This window comes from Sciurus carolinensis, chromosome 11 (genome assembly GCF_902686445.1).
Source record: "Sciurus carolinensis chromosome 11, mSciCar1.2, whole genome shotgun sequence".
NCBI classification, from domain to species: domain Eukaryota; kingdom Metazoa; phylum Chordata; class Mammalia; order Rodentia; family Sciuridae; genus Sciurus; species Sciurus carolinensis.
Genome location: NC_062223.1, coordinates 61,116,734 through 61,139,442, shown reverse-complemented (window position 1 = coordinate 61,139,442; position 22,709 = coordinate 61,116,734). Strand labels below are relative to the sequence as shown.

Genomic DNA, 22,709 nt, shown 5'->3' with positions numbered 1-22,709 from the left:
GTCCATTTATTAATCTCAATCTTCAAGAGGACCGGCAAGGATTAGAAGACCAGGAGAATTCAGCACACTTAAGGAACACACCTGAACCCTGTCTGGGCTTAATTTCCTGGTGCTGCCAAAGTAAACCCAGACTCTAGAAGAGTATTATTTTTATGCAAGAAAAAAAAATCAAGTTTTATTCTGTGAACTTTAGTCTCAGTCATAGCAGTAGAAGTTCTAGAGGTTCTAGAACCTTCAGTGGGCATCTACTCTGTGCCAACCCTCTGCTATTGCCACCAAAGAAACAAGATGGACAATACCCTGACCACAAGGCCTGATCTACTCAAAAATGGACATTCTGTGTGATAATTCCCATGGACCAGCAGTTGAAGATTAGCTACAGTTCACTAAAGATTAACAGGCAGAGCTAGAACCAGGCTGCAAATGACACAAGAGTCTCCACACTGCCACAGTCACTTGGGCTGTGTCAGCATCCCTTCTGTACTGAGTCTGGCTTTCCAACTTGTTTCTCATATAAAGCCCATGCTGTATAGAACTTCAGAGACAGCCCAGCACCCTCCTCCTGGGAAGCTGGTTTTCCTTTGGGAGCTCCCTTCATCTATTCAGTCTATGTGATCAAAGGGAGGAGTTGATCTTGTTCCATTTCCTGGACTACAGCCATGGTCATATGATGCAAACCAAACCTAGGAGACTTAATTCATGTTGGTAGAAAACATACAAGACAGAGAAGGCCTCTTGTGGTTGAATTTAAAGCTGAGACACTACAGATTTGGAACTGCAGCAGGATGTCTTATGGAAGAGCCTGCCCAGGAACAGAGCTAATACGAACCAAGCATAGAGACAGAGGCTAAGTGTAAATGCTGCTGTTTGAACACCTGTATTCAGCCAGGCCTGAAGCCATATTCTCTGGGTACTTTCTCAATTTTGTAAACCACTTTTTGATGCATAAGCAGTTTGTGTTGCACTTATTATTATAAATAAATAAAATCTAAATAATGCTGCATTTGAGTTCATCAAAGCTTTGTGAGGATTTGCTTTGTTTCTGGGGTCACAGGTATCTTCAGCTCTCTAAATTACCCACCTCCAAAATCAGAAAAATGGATGCAATTCACATATCTGAGTGGTCAGACCCCCAAGACTATAGTAGAGAAATCTATGAGCATTCAACTTTGTTTAGTAAGTCCTGTATTTCTCTAGTCTATCATTATTGTGGAGTTGAAAGGGATTTTGGTTACATTTAATTTCCTCCTACCATCATACTAAAACTTGTAAAATTAATTTCAGTTTCAAGTTTTGATTGGACAATTTAACTTTTCTGGTCGTCACTTCCCAGATTTTTTTGTAAGTTAATTGGACTTTTGCCACCCCTTGCAGTGGAGTTGCAGATATCACACTCAGTTTGGCAGGCATTTAAAATTCAACAGTCTGAAAAGTGATCCAGGTTCTTGGGCTGTATTTATAGACACAGTATTTATCCCTTGGTGTGTCTTATCTGACACACTTTAAGGCCCAGAACCACTTGTGTTTTCCATAGCGCTGTCCAGGGCAAGCATGCTGGGTTGGCACTCCCAGCACAGGGACTCCCTGCCTTTCTGGCACTTGTGTAGGAGTTGCGGGGCAGGTGCAGATACCTCCACAGGTGAAGAAATCAAGGTACCAGGCCCGAGACTTTCTGTAATTTTTCTACAAGAATACCCTCCTGTGTTCTTTCTAAGGAGAGATGGCTGCTTGGAAAATTTACCTCTGATTTCTCCAGTGGCTCAAACCTATATATTTAGCAGGTGTTATTTTAACTATTCATAAACAAAGTGAATTATTTCTTTAAAATGGTCAACAAAAGCATTTATGTGATTTCATAAGGATTTTTATCCAAATATAGAATATAAGAATAGTTTTTTTTTTTTTTAACAACAAAGAAAAATAGATTATAACTTAAGTGTGATCCAGGGCAGTGTAATGTCACATCATAGAAGAAAAATTGGCTTATTCATGGATCAGGATCTTGACTATATTTCTGTGGTCATTTCACTCTTTCACATTTATTGTGCCTAACTTTTCTACATGCCTGTGTTATTCATCAATAACATCAGTGCTTCTTTCATTTCCAAAAGTATATCTACATTTCACATTTGGCATTTCACAAAATGGACCCGAGCTCACTTATCTTGACATGTAATAATACTTATAATGGAAAAGCTGAGTTTTTATTAAAATTAACATGTGATAAGAACTTTAAAATAGAATGATAAATGATTCAAATAAAAGAATGTACTAATAATTCTCCTTGCTTCTGTAGACCTATTTTGGGTATGTACAATAATATCCATTAGCTGATTAATCTTAATCCAAAGTCTGAAACCTAATTTATTGTACTTAGTAAATTAAAGTTGACCCTGTTTCTCTCAGTCTAACCTTTTGGGTTTAGTTGATGATATAGGTCATATCGATATTGTTGGATCATCAAACTATTATTTCTTGAGCCTGAAAAATGCTAAATTATTTTTGTACGTACTTTCTGGCTCCTAGTATCAATTATTGTCATTTTAGAACATCTTTGGTTGCCCCAATAATGCACAATATGCGATATCATCAACTCTGTCTTTAGAATTAAAAACCACAAGTGTGCATTCTGGCACTGCCAGTTAATCTCTGTGTGACTTTGGGTCATGTCCTATTCCTGAACCTCCAGTCGAGCACAGTGACCCTCAACCTACCCACCTTATGAAGCTTGTTGACCAGGAGGATAGAGAAGGCAACGAGTCTCCTATCCTGAGGCTCAGTACCCCATGGAGTGCTTTCAGGGGTACCTGTGTACCACATTTGAGAAAACAAAGCTCTCGAGTGCTCTTAAGGAAAGACCATTACCTGGATCATGGGTTTCTTTTGCCAGAAAGGAAGGAGAGGATGGGGGTGAACAGCTGCTCACAGTTGGGCTCCTTGCCCTCCTCCACCCCAAGGAAAGGCAGTTGGGCTCCCTTTTAGGTGAGAGGCCTGAAGATGGGCCTTCGATACTACTTGTCTCAAAGAGGAGTGAAGAGTAACCACAGGGTACCTGGGAGGTCAAGGAAAGGGTAAGGCAAACCCATAAAAGTTTCCTGTTTCAGTCTGTTCCTTTCCACATTCTACAATTCTAGCCAAGATGCCTAGGAGGAAGGATGGAGCTGCAGCTCTAGACTCAGAGACACCAGTACCCAACTGTGTGTCTTCCTGAAGCAAAGACTCTCAGTGCACCCATCCCTCATAATCTAGCAGAAGAGACAAATCATTATGATGTGGCAAAAAGCGGATTGAAAAGTTTCTTTAAAAGTGCCACGGGAACCATGAGGAACAGCTTGAAACTGGGAGTCTGGGGAAGCATCCAGAGGTGGGGGTGATATTTGGAGGGTGTTTGAAAGGCAAGTGGGAATTTACCAGAGAAGGTGACAGGGAAAGGAAGACTGGGGTAATCGCACATGGGACTCCATGTGAGCCAAGAACTTAGGCAGGCCCTTCTCTTGGCTCAGTTGGTGACCCATGCTCCCTGCTGGCTTAGACATTCTCCAGGCTGAGGAGCCAGGCCTGCGGCCACATGTTTTAATTCTGCCATTTCATTTCATACCCCCAATACTCTAATAGGTAGGGATTACAATCCCATTGTACAGAGGGGAAAACTCTTACTCAGAGGAGTAACTCAGGGAAGGTCACACAACTGGCAAGTAACTGAGCCAGGCCTCCGTGACTCCCCAAGTCCACGTTGTTCTTAATCTAATACCCTCGACTTGCTGAGGCTTTAAAAAACAAAACAAAAACACCCCCAGGGCAGGAAGGAGGGATACCAGGTATTCAGAACTTTAAGCAGCTTGTATCGGTCTTACAATTTGCCTCGGATAAAGAATGTTTCACAAATCCTTTTCTATAATGAGGCGTTTTTCATAGGGAATATCAAAAAAAGCAGCAGCAGTGCCTCCCCTGTCTCTTTCACATGGCAGCTATGGGTCACTAATCTGGAGCATTCGCAGCATTTGAGTGGCTGGTTTCACACGTTCCTTTCAGGACCTTGCCCATGCCAGTGTTGCCCTCAGACTTTCTAGGCACCAAGAAATAGCTTTGGGTACACTTAGAAGCCAAGTCACTGGAAACTGAGTTTTGCACCGGGTGCAATGAGATAGGAGCTTCCTTATATGAGGCAGAAGCAGTTTAAAGATGAGCCAAGCATCCCACCCATGGTGGAGGGAAGGATCCCGAGTGCAGCCCATCTGCTGTGGCTGCTGGGCTTGGAGCCAGGGTGAGGTGAGAGGCAGGTCCTGGAGATGACATCAAATGAATCTTAGCTGGATGCTCTGAGCTTTTGAAACTTTTGCTCTCATGAAGAAGTCAGGAAAAGAGGCAGTGACATTCTCTCTCATCTTCTCTTGACAAAAATCCACCTTGGATCCTATTGCTCCCATCTAAATTCCCAAGCATTTCCTGCTGCAGCAGCGTATGTTCTGAGATGAAAAAAGCAGGCAAGTCTTTCCAGGCCAAGGGGTTCAAGGTGTTGGGTGCTTTCTCCCTCCCACCAGGTAGGAGCCGTGGTGCAGAGATGGAGCTCTGTGGGCTCCAGTCACAGGTGGTGGCAAGCCTGGGGCCTGTTGGATCCAGGGGGAAACTGTTTTCAGGGCACAGATGAGGCTATACACAGAGGTCATAAAACAAAATTTATCTTTAATTGGTAAGTGTCAACAGCAGTACAAAAGATGGAGTGATGACAACTAGATTAGGGTAGAGAGGACAGTCTTGAGGTAAATGAGCATAAATAGGCAGTTCTTATAGACACTCCCCTGCGGGCCTGAGCCCATCATGGCATATACATTTATCACCCAAGGATGGCATGTCTGACAGATCAGGAAAGCACCTTGTGCAAAATGGAAAAAAAAAAAAAAAGTAGCTAAGGTGCCAACATACACCAGGATAGACAAAGAGTGCATCTTTCAATTTTGTCTTTTCCCTTAATTATGAGGCAGAGGAGGGGAAGACTTGGAAAAGTACCACTGAAAGATTATTCAATGAGTTGAGTTTTATCTCACGTCAATACTGCACAACAAAATCCAAGAGGTTTGTGTATGCAACAAAGCTAAGAACTATGATCAATTCCTTTAAATTTAAAGAGATTCTCTTTTTTCCCATTTCTTGAATCCTTAGCAAACTTTTTTTTTTTCAATATCAAGAGGAGAGTGTGAGAAAGATGTGATGGCAACCCTTAAGGTCATTTAAAAACTTTACACTGGACTGTACAAGATTTTTTTTTGATAAACTATTTACATTTTCAGACTTTCAAACATATTCAAAGCAGCAATAGACACTAGTTTTTATGGGTTTTTTTTTTTTTTTTTTTTTTTTCTTCTAATTGCCCAAATAGTTACCAGCCATGGGCCAAGTAGGTACCTGTGTTATACATAGAATTTCTACAAAGAAAATCTGCAGTTAAAATTTGCTCCAGGGTGTATTAGATGCCCCTAGAGTCTCAAGGGTCACACCCACAGTGTTGCTATAGGAACCAAAGCACAGTACCTTGACAACAGAATTACAGTTGTCCCAACAGCCCTACACAAACTTTACACTTTGAAACAGCAGCCAGCATGTCAGTCCAGCATGTCAGTGAATTGTGCTGATTAAATTAACATAGAATACAATCTCACAATATACATCACAAACAAATTACAATGTCAGGAAATAAAAGAGTTACAGTAAGATAAGTTATGTAGTAACAGCTTATAAGCTTGTCTAAGGTAATAAAAATTTTACATGGCAAATACAATAATGAATGAACATAAATGCTAAGCATTCTAATTTGCTACAAGCTGGAGAAGGGTACAATAAAGACTGCACTTTCAAAAAAGCAAAAACACACATGACAAAGGAAGACAAACGGAGAATGCACATGAGCAGATCTGCAATGTGCAGCATACAAAACAGGTAAATATTTGCACATTCCCCATACTCCAAGAGCACCAGCACTGAGGCCTCACTTTATGCTTGCGGTTCTTCAGGAATAAGAAACTACTGAGCAAGATATGTCACTGAGTTGCCTTCAAGTGTTCCTATTGCCACTGACACGGATTGGAAGAGTATCTGCAGGAAGCATTACCTTTCTGTTCCTATCCCACCCACCCCTCCCTCTGCCCCCAAGGTACCAGCATTCCAAATACTTGTCCATGAGTTTTTTGAAAGCAATCTCTCCCTAAAGGAAAAGATGAGATGGGGATGAAAGGGAAATAAATGTATTTGCATATCAATATTTTCAATGATTATCAGTACGGGGGAACGTTCGATAGCATGTGGCATCAGAAACAGAACATGATTGGCAGGAGTAACAGAAGTTGTTTATTGAGGAGAAAAACACATCAGGGGGCAGGTGACTTGAGGAAATGATGCAAGTGCTTTTGTAGAAGGACAAATGAGGTCATTGATATTATTATATTTTGAGAAGTGAGCCTAAGTGCCAACTCAATCCTTGGATAAACGTGCATGACATCAGGCGAGGCTATGGCAACCATTTTTGTCACTTTCTCATTAAAAAGGAAGACCCAGTAATAACTTCAATACATTCCTCTAGCTGCATTCCTTTGCAGTTGTTGGCACTTGGTACAGGACTTCTTGAATGGTTTAAAACTGCGAAGTGATTCTTTTTCATTTCCCTAATAAGTTGGTACAGGTCAACTCTTTGCAAAATGAGTAAATCGAGAGCAGCAGCTCGGGTTGTGGTGTTCAAGTTCCAGGCTGCCTTCCTGCTGAGGGCAGATGGGCTTCCCCGAAACAATCCCTGCTTTCAGCCAGCCCCGTGCTCCTGGCCCAGGAGGGCGTGCTCCAAAGCAGCAGCCTGGCTTCATAAGGCAAAGAAAGCAGCCTTTAATATCAGCCCTAGAGAGATCACACCCTTTTTAAACACCCCAGGCTCCCATGGGGCTTATGTCCAAGGGAGGTCAAAATTTGACCAGCTCAATAGCACTGTGAGCCCACACCTGAATTTAGAACTTGGCCTGGGAGTCTGTGTCAGGACCCTGGCAAATCAAATCAGGTCCCAGGACAAGGCTGCAGAGTATCAAATACCAAATGAAGCAAACCGATGTGCTCCTGAAAGGCTGAGCTGGGTCCTCGTGAAAACAACAGAGCTTCCACACCTCCCTGCAAAGGACACTGCCTGGAATCTGCCGGCGAAGTAGAGAAATTGCCAGGCTGGCTGTTCATGTCCGCAGATGAACTTTTCTTTCTCTCTCACTTCTTTCCTTCCATCCTTTCTTCCTTCCTTCTTATCCTTCCTATTCTATATGCCCCCCCCTTTTTTTAAGGAAAGGATTGTCTACCAGTGTCCCTATCACAAATGACAAAGAAAACCCTAATCCTGTTCGTTTTTAAATTAAATGGAGCTAATTTTTACCTTTGATTTGAAGATACCTTCAAGTAGGGAGCACTGAAAAAAGGTGACAACATTCTTTAACTGGCATGGTGGGACGTTATTCATGGCCAATCACAGAGGAAAATTTTTGCCTTTAAAATGTCATTATGCTTCTCACTATTAAATGGTCACAGAACTATCTTATAAGGTTTGTGTGGGTTCACAAAGCAAATTGACTCTCTCCTAGCTGTACTGGAAATTTATTATGTTCTATTCACCCACTCTCTTTAAGGAAAAAAGGGAAAAGTCTGAGTCTGTGGACAGCGGGCTGAAAACTGCATAAGTACCCGAGTGTAGGGCTTTGCTGGCCCAGCTGCAGGATGAACGCTGCCCTCACTGTAGCTGAGAATTCACTGTCCCCAGCAAGTACAGTGACTCGTCAACTTCTAGTTTGGACCAACACATATGGATAGAGAACAAAAAAGAAATACATAATTTATATCTCACTAAGTACTCATGAACCAAAAATAAATTCTATTTCTATGTTATATTTACACAATTAGAAAATTCTAAAATGAGATGGTAAAGTCATAAGAACTTTGTTTAAGCCCCACTGAAATACAATGAAGTGATCCCGATGATTGTCATTCTTAATTTCCATGGATATTTAGAGCCAAACTTGGCTAATAAATAGAATAAACTGAATATGCACAGAATTTAGATTCAAATACAGCATTACTGTCTGAGCCAATGAAAGAGGCGTTTACAATCAGATCATTCCTGAATAGCCTTTCATTTTTAAGAAAATGGCTAGAAGTTACTGCACCCCAGTACTGAGGCAGAGCTGGAGCTAAAACAAAGTGTTCATACACACATGTATTTTGCATAAATAAATGAAATAACAAGACATAAAAATGACTCAAATCCGGCAACTGTGAGGCAAGCCCACACGAGTCGAAACAGATGACTTTTGTTCGTGTAGTTTTCGTACAACAGTTTCACATTAGTCAGAAGTGATAAAAAATACCATTTATATCCAGTGCTTATAACACTTACGAAACAACATCTGTGAGTGTGTGTGTTTTTTGTTTTTTTTTTTTTTTTCTTACTACAAGCAAAATCAAGTTTCAGTCCTAAAGAACAGTCCTTTGTTCTCCACCAGCCCAGAATATTATTTTGGCATGGTCATAAAAACAAACAAAATTAACCTACTATTCTAAATGTTCGCCTTTGTGCAAAATTAATTACATACAATACAATGCTAGCCATACAACACGCTACCTATGCAGCACAATAAAAAAGGAGTAAGAGCAAAAGCCAAAACCAAAGAGAAAGGGGAGAAAACATGAGAATGAACTGAGGAGGAGAGGTATATAATCAAAGAAATCAGTAAGACATAATAAATACTCATTTTTTTTTAAGAAAAATGACCTCCTCCTCATTTGAAATAAATGTACAAGAACAAAGTTCCAATCCCCAACCAATATTAAGAACAAAACATCCCTATAAGTACCTTAAACAGCTTATAGAGAGCACTCCCAGCTAATGAAAGAGCCGGTGACATCTCAGCTCGACCATTTATTGCTATTAGGTATGGCCTGGAGCACTCTTTAAATAAATATGAAGGTATACTATTTTCTTCCAAGTGACAAAATGGCTCAAGAAATCTGATGGGGCCATTCCTATGTCTTGGTGATCAGATTCTGGGTTGTCCCATGAGGCAAACTGTCCCATTCACTGACTGGCCAACTGAACCACACCGGGAGAGACTCCCCAACAGGCAACAGGCCTTGGGTTCAGAAAGGTCTGAATGGCGTAGCAGAGCTCCCTGTAGTTAGGAGATGGGGAATGAAACCTCACTGCCTCCTAGTCCAGCAGCACATCTCCAGAGCACTCCTTGAGTGACAAGTGCAGTTCATTTTGTCATCATAGATACAGGGAGTCAGCCAGAGGTCGCTGTCCCATGAGCTATCTGTTCCCCAGAATTGACAGTAGGAACATGCCATATAGGGAATGTATTCCCCCCCTTCTCCTTCCCTATGGTTTTCTTTCGTTCTCTGAATGTTCCATGACTATTTGCCTCTGTCTTTGCTTTGAGAATATCATCTGGCTTCTTTCATCCTGGAACTTGCAAAGAACTCCCTGGATGTGCCAGCTAGGCAACTTGGTGTAAGGGTGCCAGCCCATGACAGTGGCATGTAGACTCTACATGGCCCACAAGCCTTGGGCTTCAGGTCTGGCTGCAGAATTCTACTGCCTTCCCGCCTGGCAGCCACCATTGTTGACCCTTGCTGCTGAACAAATTTCAGAGGAAATGCCACCAATGCAGATCCTACCACTTGTTGCAAACTGAATCGGGGGAAACTCTGGCAAAAAAACTTGAGGTCACAGTGAACCTCAGGGGCATACCTGTTTTAAGTGTAAGACTGTACACCTAGACCCATATAACACAGCCCTGTAGCCAGATATACACTCATCTTTAAAAACAATAATAAAGGTATTTGATAGTATCTTGTTTCAGAAATGTTTCCAGATGCTCTGGGGACATAAAATCTCTATGTACATCTTTTGTATCTAGCAGGAGAAGGAGGTGAAAAGGGCTGAAAAGTTCTTCAGGGAAGGAGGGTGAAAAACAAGAATTATTAAATTAATGCCACCAACAAAAATTTTTTTTAAATAAATAGTAAGTGGACCCTTGACATTCTGGAATGAATAAATTATTTAAGAGAAAACGTGTTAAGACTGAATGTCAGGGTTAAAGGCAAAGGGATAATGGATGTAGTGAGAGGTGGTCTCGGGCAGAGAAGACCACCAGGTCGGTATCTGGTGTGGTGATGGCTCTGGTGTGTAAATGTCATACCACGTCACGCACTGATGGCACGTCAAGAGGCAAACACAATTGGGTACATGCACTGTGGCAACCTTGTTCATTCCTTACAATATCTTGTCTCCAGATTCCTGAGTACTTTACCATTTTCTGGAAAAAAAAAGAAAGTGTGGTTTGCTATTTTATTTTAAGATGCCAAAGATTGTCTAAGACTTTGCAGTGTCTCCTTTAAGACTTTCAAAATATTAAGATTCAAAAGTTATGAAAAAGTTTGGCACATTCAAAGTTTAACTCTACACACGGAGAAATGGAATTCCGAGGCCTTCTGAATATGCTCTGCACGCAGCGGCACACGCTGTGGACTAGTCCTGTTTCACGATACGAAATCCTCAGTTGTTTTCTAAAGTAATTCAGAATAAAAACACATTCACAACCTGTAGGCCGGCACAGCATACCTGAGTGAGAATGTTTAACCCCATCTAAAACAGTAACTTAAACCTTTATCAACATCCAAAAGAAAAAAAAAAAGTAAGACAAAAATATAAGACTTGTAAGACAGCTATGGGTTGAGATAAGTTTTCAAGTCCTGGTGTCTCATATTTAATATGTCTTCACCTAAATTAAAAAACAACAACAACAACAATAACAATAACGACAAAAAACTCAAGTTCATGAAAAATCAGGGAAAACTTAATCTGTCTCACACTTTACGAAACAATTAAGACCATTCTGCTGATGTAATTGTGGAGCCACAAATGCATGCGGGCTCTTTAAGAACTTTTTGTTGGGGGAGGGGGATGAAATGTCAGAGTATTTTAATTCAGCAAACAAAAACTCCTCAGTTGGCACTGACAGCCTCCGGGGCCTCGTTTTCACTGCTATAGTCTGATTTGGGGTCATCTTCATAGTCGTCATACATTTCCATTTCATCCTCTCCATTAATCATTTCGTTTCCAGCTAGGCTTCCGCCGTCTGTCTTCATACCATAAGTGCTCTGGATGACTGGGAGGCTGGGCTCTGGGCTGGCGGAGGTGCTAGAGCAGTCAGATGTCATCTGAGGTGACGGTGTGGTAGTTGCCATAGTAATAGCACCAGGATACACAACACCTGTTCCTGTGGTGATTGGAATCTGAGGCTGTTGCCTGTATAGATTCAAAAAATAAAATGAAATAGAGGGGAAATATCTCTATAAATATATCTATGAACATTCCTCCATGTGACATTGGACTTTATTCCCCACACTTGTCCAAGGGGTGCCCTCTTTAACATCCTAAGCAAGTGACAAAATGTGACAACTGTTCCTTGGAGGAGTCCTGGCACTCTCCCTGATGCTATGGTTGGGGGTTAAATTAGCATAATAGAGCAATTTACTGATGGTTTTGCAACATAAAGGCAGAACTCTTTTAAGCTGGCAAATATGGCAAGGCCTGGCTAACACTTGACATTAAGAACAGGTGCTATAGTTAATACCACCAAGTGACATGTGAGATCATATTTTTAAGAACCTCAAGAGCATTTTTTAATAGAACAGTGGCATGAAACATATTATAATGACACTATTAAGTAGATGGGTGTCTTCTTCATCAAGATGTGAAAGAACCTATTATGTCCCAAAGAATCAGATTTAGCAAAGCATTTATTTGGTATCCATGCAAATGTCTACTTATTTGGGCAGGAGCCTTATGGAAGAATCATCTTGGATGTCTTAGCCTGAGTCCTAGGCTGGAGCTGGGGCTGGAGAAGTCGGGAATAGAGAGCGGTGAGCTCTGCAACCTAACTGAATAACAGCCAACAGACATGCAGCCTCATCCTAGATCCCAGCAGGTGCCAAGGTCTGGTATATAAGATCACTTCTTCATAATGTGACCCTAGTTCACATAAACTTAGCACACTTTTTGTGAAGGTCAGTCTCTGCCTCTGTAAGGACACATGGTTACTCTGTCTCTTAATTTCACTTAAGCACTATAACTGGAACACAAGAATTAAAGATCTACTTAACTCAGAGACTATACCTAAAATAATATTTTCAAAGATGTAATATTCACCAAGTTGTCCTCAGTCTTTAGGGACAGTAAATCACAGCTGAAATTCATTTCAAAACATCATTGTAGGACTGGGGAGATAGCTCAGTGGGTAGAGTGCTTGCGTTGCGAGCACAAGTCCCTGAGTTCGATCCCCAGCACCGCAAAAAAAAAAAAAAAAAAAAAAAAAAAAAAAGTCATTGTAACTACCCTTTTGAGTCTTGTTTTTCATGTATTGTAAACGTTGGGGTCATGGAAGTTTTGAAAGACTCTTCCACCATTTTGTGCTCCTGGCTTCAGACCAGTTATCACTTGGACAATTCTTATTGACCCTGTACACTATCACTGAAACTCTGTCCACCTCATTCTCCCAGGAAGATACCTGAATCTAGGAGGAAAATTTGTTGTTACCAGCTACTCTGGCATGTCCAGGAGGGTCATACTTTCCTCACAGAGGCCAGCTGCCCTCCAGTCAAGGAGAAGGAGAAGGAATGGTGATGGCTTAGAGACACTGTCGATGTCTGTCCGTACTACCATTGAAAACATCCTCTGATTGCCATGGAACATAATCACAATTCCTTCACCTTTCACAAACATAACAAGTAAAATACTGGGGTGGTGTGTGTGTGTGTGTGTGTGTGTGTGTGTGTGTGTGTGAGATTTCATTTAACTTACAATTGTCATTTTGCCTTGCTTCAGGTTTGTGTTCAATACCAGCAAAACCAGAATTTGAACCTATGTTGTCAACTGATTTTTTGAATTCCATCATTTAGAGATTCAATATACTAAGCTTGCTATATTTCATAAAAGTTTCTGACTTTTATAGAACCTATCAGCACCCAAGTGACACCAAGCACTGATATTGTTCCAATTTCTATAATTTCTATAATCCACTTGTTGAGTTTGGTTGCATGAAAGAAGCAGATTACAGGGGAATCTAAACTTATAAATAGACACAGCTTATAAAATACTGGGTTACCCTCTCTCATTGAATATAATTTTAAAAAGCAATATACATTTTGCTAAGTTTGGGTAAATTATCACAAATTAAATTTCATGCTAAACTGCTCAAAGCAGTAAATGCCTCATTGAATTGGTAACTAAATTTTGATAAGTGCAATAGAAATTTTTTTTACCTTAATCACATCATTTGTATAGAGTGAAAACTCACTGCAATATTAACCCATTTTACAGATTTTCCTATTTGGCAAGCTAATCTAAATTCTACAACTAACACAAACTATTAAATGGGACATTTTCTTTTCACAAAGGACATTTATTTTCACAAAGAACAGACTGTCATTTTTGAAGTACGTTTATAAAAATATCTATATCTACATGTCTACTAAATAAATTTAACTTGAGTTCCTACTCTGTGTGGAGGGACTATATACATAGATGCTTTCATTTTATCATGTTTAGTCCTTATAATAAACCAAAGGCTATCATTTTCCCTCTTTTACAGATGAAGTGACCAGTTGAGGTTCAGAGGTTAAATTGGTTGTGCAAGGAATACAGATTCCACAGCCAGGAGTTGAATTCTTCCCTGTGTCATAAATTCTCTACTACATATCAAGAGTAGGATGAGAAAGGCAAGCTCACACTGTCAGAAAAATACATGGCAATTTGAATCAGAATCAAAATCTTCTAAGCTGGGCTTCACATATTTGACTATGTTTGGACATTAAGTTGGTAATGAAATGCTAAAAATAAACAAACAAGCAAATACAACATCTGTACAACTTACTTTCTGGAGTGAGGCACATGAGTTTTTCAAAAGCCTGCTTCAGGGTAGTGGAAAGAGAGGGTTGTTTTAAGCTCACAGCCAGTGCCAAAGTATGAAATGGCAATAATCTGAACTCAGGGGCTACTCCATGGGTTATAAGAAATGATAGGCTCCCACAAGGGTCTCACATTGGCATACAACTGTTTTAGGTTGAATATGAATGCTACAGTGAGAACGTATCACTGTGAGAGATGGCTATGCCTCAAAAAGACCTTATAGGAAGGAATATATGTGGTATAGTACAAAGAGCTCAGGGTCCAAAGTCAGACTTGGGTTCAAATCCCAGTTATTGACTGTGTGAGCTTGGGCAGGCTAATTATCATCATGCACATTCCCTCTATTCATCTAAGTGTTAGAATGTTAGGATGACCACACTCACCTGACAGGCTGTGAAGGCGATTAGGTAAGAACATACAAGTAAAGCATTACACATATAGAATAAGTCCTCAATGATAATTTTCTTTTCTTTCCCCATTGGGAAGTTGGAGTAAACTACACAGAGAGCTTACTCTGGGTCTGGAAGGACACGGTGACAAGGTGAAGGGCTGGACTATCCATGAGCCCTGGCCCTCAGGAGTCATTCAGGATCATTTGCAACAACAGATTGTACAACAATTCTCTGGGCCACTACCCAGGCTAGAGAGGGCTTCCTCTACTGCAGTGCATGTAGGGAAGGGTATCCAAGGTGGGAAAGTGTCAGCATCTTCTGAGAAATTACTCTTAAAAGAAAAAGGTCCCCAAAGGCTAACATTTGGTTCTTTGTAACACTTTAACCCAAACTCCCTCCTTTCCCCAGTTCCTGAAATCTCTCCATGTACCCTCTAGAATTCAATGTCACTGTCACACCTTATTCTCATGGTCACTTGACTCTCTTTAGGACACTGCTCCCCTTCAGCTCCCCTAAGAATTGCTGTTTGTTTTCTACACCTCTCATTCTAATGAACCTGGAGTGGGGTAGCTCCCTTCCTAGTGCCTCATTGTCTCTTCCAAACTACTTTTAATTCCTATATCCTAAAAACTTCATCTTAGAATCTCATGCTACCAAACTATGCCTCACACTATACTCTTACCTCCTTCTTGCTGGTCATTCCCCCTCATTCCTTAAAGATGTTGACTTCTGACTCATTGTTGCTGGTCTCTAACATTATTACCCTTGCCATAATTCTTGATGGCTTCACAATCCAAGCAATGATCATTCCACTATTACCTCACTTTTGTGACCTCCCCTACACTATGACAAAGTTCAAAGTCTTCACAATGGCCAGCAAGTTTTTTCACATTTGTAATCCCTGTTATCTCTCTGACATCTACTTTTCTTCCCACCTACTTGTTCTACTTTTCTCCTGTCATTCTGGCCTTCTTATTTCGTCTTGAACCAGCCAGGAACAATCTTGCCTCAAGACATATGCATTGCTGTTTTCTCTGCCCACTTATTCCTCCAGATGTCTGCAGAGCTTGCTCTCTCACCTGCTTGGGTCTTTGTTCAAACCTTCTTGGCGAGGTTTCATCCTATTTAAGAGTATACCCATCCTCTGAAAATCCCTGCCTCTTTCCCAGTATACTTTTTTAAAGGCACTTATTATTATTTTATATTTATTTATTTCTCTATTGATTGATTGTCTGACTTCCACCACTAGAATGTAAGCTTCATCCGCACAGAAATTTTCACTGACATGGCTCCAGAGCCTACACAATGCCTAAAACATAAGGCAGCACTCAATGTTGAATACATGGACTGAATGAATGAACGAATGAATGAACCAAACTAGTGAATGAGAGGAAAACAATGAAAAGTGTAGGTAGCCTAATCTAAAGAAAATAGTGAGACTAGATATATGGGAAAGAAGGTTTGGGAGAAAGATATCTTTAGAGGCTTGAATCATTGTCCTCATTAATAAGGGAAAGATTTGTTCTAAGAGAGACCAAAGAAGAGAACTAGAACCTGCCTACAAAGTAACAGAGAGGTAGAACATAGCTCAGTTAAGGGAAAAGATCTTTCTGGCAATAGGATGTTTCACAAAGGAACAGCTCCCATGAAAGGCGAGAAGTGCTGCCCCTGGAGGAGCCTGGGCCAAGATGTAGAGAGGACTCACATGGTGGCTGGCCATGAAGTACACGACACCTGAAGTTAAACTGGTTCTGTGAATGTGAAACCATAAGCTAACTGTCAGGGTGATCTTGTTGTCTTGCTGTCATTATCAGCTAAAGAGAGACTAAAAAAATTAAGCAGGTATAGCTGGTCGAATTTGAAGAAGTCTGACTTTCAAGGACTTCCAAAATATTGCTATCTTTCATTTTCTTTACTGCCAGGGAAAATTCCTAGACTGATCTCCTTTTTTTTATTATTGAACATCCCATTCTTATCCCCATGTATTCATGTTTTCTTTATCCTAAAACAGGAATCTACTTTCTACCTGCTTGATCTGCCCAAATCTCAAGTCCCTTCCTCAAAGATACCCTACGATTTGTTGGTCCTAATGCATAGTAATCTCTTTTCCTCCAAGCTTTGTTTGCTCAATCTATGACATCAAGATTAGCATGTCATTATGTGTTATATGTATACGCCACATGGTCTCTGTGTGTGTGCATAACAATTATTTGCTAATTTATTCATGTTTGTGTCTAGCTTCTTCAACTATAGCATTTGCTGAAAGTTCATGTGTATAATAGAATCATTATTAAGTTAGTGCTATATTAAGTTAGTGCAATGCTGGGTACCTAGTTGGTTTCAAATATTCCTTATCAATTGACTGGCTAATCAATGAACAAAATGAAAAATCCAGCCAGCAGGCTCAAGTTTTGTCTATTAGGAATTACTTTCTAAAAAGCACTTTTCCTTCCTTTACAGATCAATTTCTAAGTCAAAATTCAAACACTGCAGATTTCACAAATAGGAGTAGCTGGCAGGTATTGGACTTTACAAATAATGAATGTGCACATCAAAACAAACATTGTAGATGTTTATAGAAGTGTATACATGCAGCTGATAGGAACAGAGGTGGCCAAGAACCCTCCCTCCCAGGGCAAGTAAAGAGTATAAGCTTGCCCTGTCAGAGCTCAGCATTGCTGCATGGTTTCCAAATCACAAGAATGTTTCTAGAATATGGTCTAGCTTTGCCAGTTGTAAAGGACTACATGTTTATGTTGGCAAAGTCCCATTGTTCACTGACTCTTCAGATCCTTCCAGAGTCTATAAATGGATACAATAAAGTTTGTTTCATGAGAAGATAAAGCTATATGCTTTACATCTCTGTAGTTGATGTTACAGAAAGGAATGGAAATAATATCAATCTTTATAGTTTATGTATTGGAGGTTCTAATAGAGCTTCTTCACAAGAGGACTATATTGAAAATAGTAAGGCTAGTCTATGTAATTCAACTATATTTGTAAGTAGTTTATAGTCTTGATTTAACCCCATTAGGATTAAGATCAAAGTGGCAAATATTCAAATCACTTATAGCATAAAGTAGTAGACAAATAATTCTAATACAGCAATCAAATATTCACTGAGCACATAGCATTATTTTTCTTGAATAATAATATTTATTCTAATTTTGGGGTCATTGTGTGCCAGATAATTTTCTAAGTACTTTCCTATATTAAGTTATTCAACCTTTAGAAGGGACTTACATTGTTGTTCTTAATGTTATTCTCATTCTACATATAAGGTGCAGAGAGTTTAAATAAGTTTCCCAAGGGTAAGTGGAAGGTTTAGAGGAATAAAGATTGATATGCATCAGTTCCTACAGTAAGGAAGAAACAAATCTCATATTTAAGCCAGAAGAGCCTGGCTCCAGAATTGATGCTCTTAACCACTATACTACATGGTCTCTAAACAATTTGTAGGCTCTAATTGAGAGGTATGTGTAATGGTAAAAAGGACATATATTTTACATTCACATGTACCTGGTTTAAATCTCAGCCCTGCCATTTACTAGCTATGTGGTGTGGATTGAGACAAATTATGTAACATCTCTGAACTTGTGTTTCTCAGCCTTATAATGGGGAAGACGTTGCCTATCTTGTAAATTGATGTAGTTGTAATCATCTGTGTAATTCTCTCAGTACAGTATATAGCATACATTAAGTATTCATTAATTTACCATTATTATTGTTTAAAAATAGCCCCAAGCCAGGCGTGGTGGCACATGCCTGTAATCCCAGTGGTTTGGGAGGCTGAAGCAGGAGTATCGCCAGTTCAAAGCAAGCAAGCCTCAGCAACAGGGAGGTGCTAAGCAACTCAGTGACACCCTATCTCTAAATAAAATACAAAATAGGGCTGGGATGTGGGAGATCAAAAAAAAAGCAAAACAAAACAAAAAACAAAAAACAAAAAACAAAAAAAAAAAAGGAAAAGGTAGCCCCAAAGTTAATATTTTGTAATATCTGCATAATTCTGTTAGTTTACAAATAAATTATTAAATATGTTTCCAAATACAAGGGAGTACATTTGGTCATCATTCTTTAGGAAAAGACATCATTGTAGGTATAGGGATCTAAATAAATATCATCTCTACATTAACAGCACTCTTATCAAGATTCCTATCAAATTCTGATACTTAATCTGTCATCGAAGGGGTTAAATCCAAGGTAAGAGCTAACTGTATTCCATATTATTGACAAATTCATTTCATAATAGCTAAGTAAGAAAAACCTAACTCATCAGCTACGGTTGTATAGTCAGTAAAATGCACAAAAATGTTGAGTAATATATAGTTTTATTGGTTTGAAATTATGCAAGTCTTTTCAAAATCAGCTATAAAAATTGATCTCACTCCCATTCCATCAAGAAGTCAATAGTAATCTTTGAATATTTTGTTTGTTTTTCTCCCTGCTCCTCTTGTCATAACCTTGCATCTACTGAAGATCAATTTCCAAAGATGAATCTCAGGAAGCTAATAATCTATCAAATAGAACTACTTAAAAGAAAATACAAATCCATAAATGGGAATAATACCTGGCTTTATGTAGTGAACATTACCAAAGTTGGGCAGAGGAAAATGCTCAGCATTGAAGATTAAAAAACAAGACATTCTGGTTATGGCCCCAATACACAGTCTAAAACATCCTTCCATAATGGACTCTCCTATACTATCAGGAACAGCACCCTGATCTCTAAATTTCAAATATCCTTTTATGCACCTTATTCTACAACTACAGTCCTCATTTTCTCCGGGTTCTAAGAGCTCTTGCTCAAAAGGTACAACTACACTCATGACTGTATTAGAGCAGGGATACAAGGCACATGTTTAGGAAACATGGTGAGGACAGTTCCTCAGAATCTCAGCATGGCAGAGGCCAAGACCTGGATTTGATCCTTTGAGCCCTCTCATCTTTCGGAGTCATAGGACTGCTCTAAAGCTCCATTCCTTTATCTGACTTAGAGGACCACATGGTTTGTATATCCAAACATCTAGCAAAGCAAAAGCAGTAAATGGTAAATGTTAGTAGTTGTTTAAGTTTTATATTTTAGAAGCACTGGTATGTGCTATTTTGATTCAAGGTTGTTTTAATGTACCCTTTACCCTTTAGTAAAGGGAACAAAGATAATAAATAATATTACTATAATTCATATTTTCAAATACATATACAGAAACTAAATAGTGGGTTTGGTAGTTTTTTAGACAATGGTGAAAGAAAATCACTGTCACACTATCAGTGCTCAGGGGACATGACTGGGGAGAAGGGCAGGAATCACAGAAAATCTCAAATTTAAACTTCTGATTCTCTGCTCAAAAGAGAATACATAAGATATACATTAGCAGGGGGGTTAAAGAATATCTTTATCATACAGTCTTCAATTTGTATTTTACTACCCAGTACTATATTATCAAAGGGCACTATACTATGACTTGGTATTTTTCATAAATCATCTATCATGCGAATAGCCCAATTATATCACATTGTACTTTTTGTGTTAAACGTTTTAGTTCCAAAAATGCGAACGTTTATAATACAGAGGAATTTAATAATCCTAAATAATAAAATGGCATAAGCAGTCTTTGACCCTAAAAGATGCTGCGATAATATAGAGTAATGCATTGGTTATCTAGTGTGATATAAGATACAATTTTACTTTATGTAATAGTAAATACATATTAAATAAAAATGGTAATGCTAGAGGTTCATCTTTATGGGTATCGTATTAAGCACTATGTGAAGTACTTTTGAAAGTAGTGCCACATTGAATTCTCTCAACAATTGTACATAGGTGTTATGTACAACTGAGTGTTATTATTCATTTCCTTTCATATGTAAGAAAACAAGCTTAGAGAAGGTAAATGACCAGCACAAGCTGGTGACCTGGTCAGTATTTGACCCCCAAACTCCAAGGCATACTCCTCCCTAAGACACTAATGTGTTGCAGACCAAGGGCCCAGATGACTTTCACTGGCTTGTTGGGTTTTGTGTTCTATTTACTATTTCAAATTAGCTTTACTCTTTAAACACATGCTTCTCAAACCAGCCTCCCCCCCACCCCAAGGAGCTATCTTTTGAGCATCCTTACACAGAAATAACTCTTTACTTCCCCTTTAAGATATCTCTTTTTCCACTTTCAAGCGAAGCTGTCTTATTTCCATGCGCACAGCACAGCTCCCTGGTTCTCCTTCACCTTAACAGCAAATGCAACTTTATTTTTGCTCACTCCGTTTCTCTCCCTCCTTTCCCAAGTGTCTCCCCCTCCGATTCCAGTTGCTTCAGCTGGTGCCTCCAGAATGGTCCCCTGGTTTCCACCCCCTGTGCTTCTAGGTCTGGGTGTGCTGGAATCTACAGGCATCTGCATCCCCACTTATCCTGACTACTGTGGTTAGGAGGGGCCTCTTTTGAATGCAGACAGCCAGTCAGCCAAGTCGAAATTTATACCAGAAATCTATTACCTAATTTTTAAACAAAATGACATGAAATCAGACTTGAAGATATCAAAAACATGTCTAGATTCTGATTTAAGCAAGAGAATCCACATTGTTACTGCTTCCACCGCAGAATAATTTACTGCAACAGGAGTTCTGGATCACATGCCAAAAATGAGGTCTTCTAACCAATGTCAAGGCCAATTATCTTGTGGTAGATCCCACAACAAAAGCAGAGTATTGTGATTACAGTCAGAAGCACCACCCAGAGAAGCTGAGAAGCTTCTGGGGATTTCTCAAAGTTAGTTTTTATTTTTTTCTCCCTGTGTGTCTGTCTAAATAAACTACAAAAAACTCTGTGTGTGGGCATTGAATATCTTAGTGTGGAAGACAATGAAAGGGGCGATCAGTTGGGAGTGAGCTATTGCAGGTTTGTTCTGAACTGAGCAGGAGCCACGTTGCAAGGCTGCCCACTTGTGACACAGCAAAGATTCTCACAGTCAAAGCCTTCCAGCATGTCTCAACCTTCTCCCTTCCCTAATCTATTTCCCAAACATACTACCAGTAGCCATCCTGAGGTTTCTATTTTCCTACAAAGGAAAGCCCAGGTGGCCACATTCAGGAATACTTACCCCACCGTAAAGAACTGCCTCATCTCCTGTCTCCGGGACCTCATTAGTTGCTTATACTCCCCGATCCGGAGCTTTTTTCCATCAACAATGCAGGTGCGTTTGGGTCGGGGTTTGTATTTATAGTTTGGGTACTTCTCTAAGTGTATCTTGCTTAGCCGGGCCTGCTCTTCATAATAAGGTTGCTTCTCCTGGTTGGACATGGATTTCCAGCGAGATCCTAGACATAAAAATAGCCTTAATTACCCCAGTGGTCAAGGTAACATATTCTAGGAAAATATGACTAAGATATACCCCACCCACTGCTTCACTCCCCTCTGCTCTGAGGAGCTCCTTTTGTCACATACCACTGAACTTCCCAACCAAACTTTTAGATATAGAGCAAAACAACAATTTTGTACATAATACATTTATTGGATTTATTTCTCTCAGTGATCTAAGACTGATGATACTATGTTATTTTAAAATATATCTTTTCTGCTTAAAGATCATCTCCTACATCAAGGTCTTTCCTAGTCATCTACCTCTCTCTCTCTCTCAAAAGGGTTAAAAGCCTAAATTTTCTAAGCATACTTTTGAGAATGACAGGATTCTCAGGAAAAGTTTTCTGGGTCCCAGAAATTCAAACATCTCCCAATACTCCAAGCATCTTTAGCAAAGCTGATCTTTGATAAGATGTCAGCAGATGTTGCTATCCCTCCATATATCAACGTTTCCTGTGTCTCCCCTGGCCTAGGACAATTAAAAAAAAAAAAAAACTAAAACTCCATTTCAGAAGTTATAGCTTTAGAACAGGAAGGTACCGTTGGAATTACATATACCATTTTCAAGTACTATAAACACATCCACTCAAAGTTGCACGAATAAAAGTACAAAATTTTTAATATGGTTTATACAGGAAGAAGGAGAAGCATTCACTTCTCTAATATTGTTTATAAAGAATTATCTAAACACTTGACGAAGGAGGGATGTGTTTTTTTACATGTATCAAATTGCATTTTTGTGTCTCGCTGGTGAAAAAGCGGTAACAGCTGTGCAGACTGGATGTTAGCTATTCTTCAGGGAAGATTTTTCATACATAAACAAATGGAAAAGTTGTACAAATATTCTCCGTAGCCAGCAATATCCTGGTCTGCTTTAATAGCACATCCATCCCTGCTCTTTCCTGATTGTTGTGCAAAAGTTGTGTAGAACATCTATGCAGATAGGTTTTTGGTTCTGCTGGCTCCCAGCAGCTTTA

At 39.6% G+C, this 22,709-nt stretch overlaps 1 protein-coding gene across 20 annotated transcripts in view; it reads right to left on the bottom strand.

The window, feature by feature from the left end:
- Positions 1-4,663: 4,663 nt before the first annotated feature.
- The window catches only part of Sox6 (SRY-box transcription factor 6), a 556,749-nt gene continuing 538,703 nt past the window's right edge, over positions 4,664-22,709 (bottom strand). For all 20 annotated transcript variants that reach the window (XM_047516550.1, XM_047516548.1, XM_047516547.1 and 17 more), the window contains 2 exons: positions 21,473-21,689; positions 4,664-11,323 (listed from right to left, as the gene is read on the bottom strand). In XM_047516550.1, the coding sequence (XP_047372506.1) occupies positions 11,020-11,323; positions 21,473-21,689 (521 nt within the window). In that variant the 3' untranslated portion in view covers positions 4,664-11,019. The remainder of the gene's footprint in view (positions 11,324-21,472; positions 21,690-22,709) is intronic.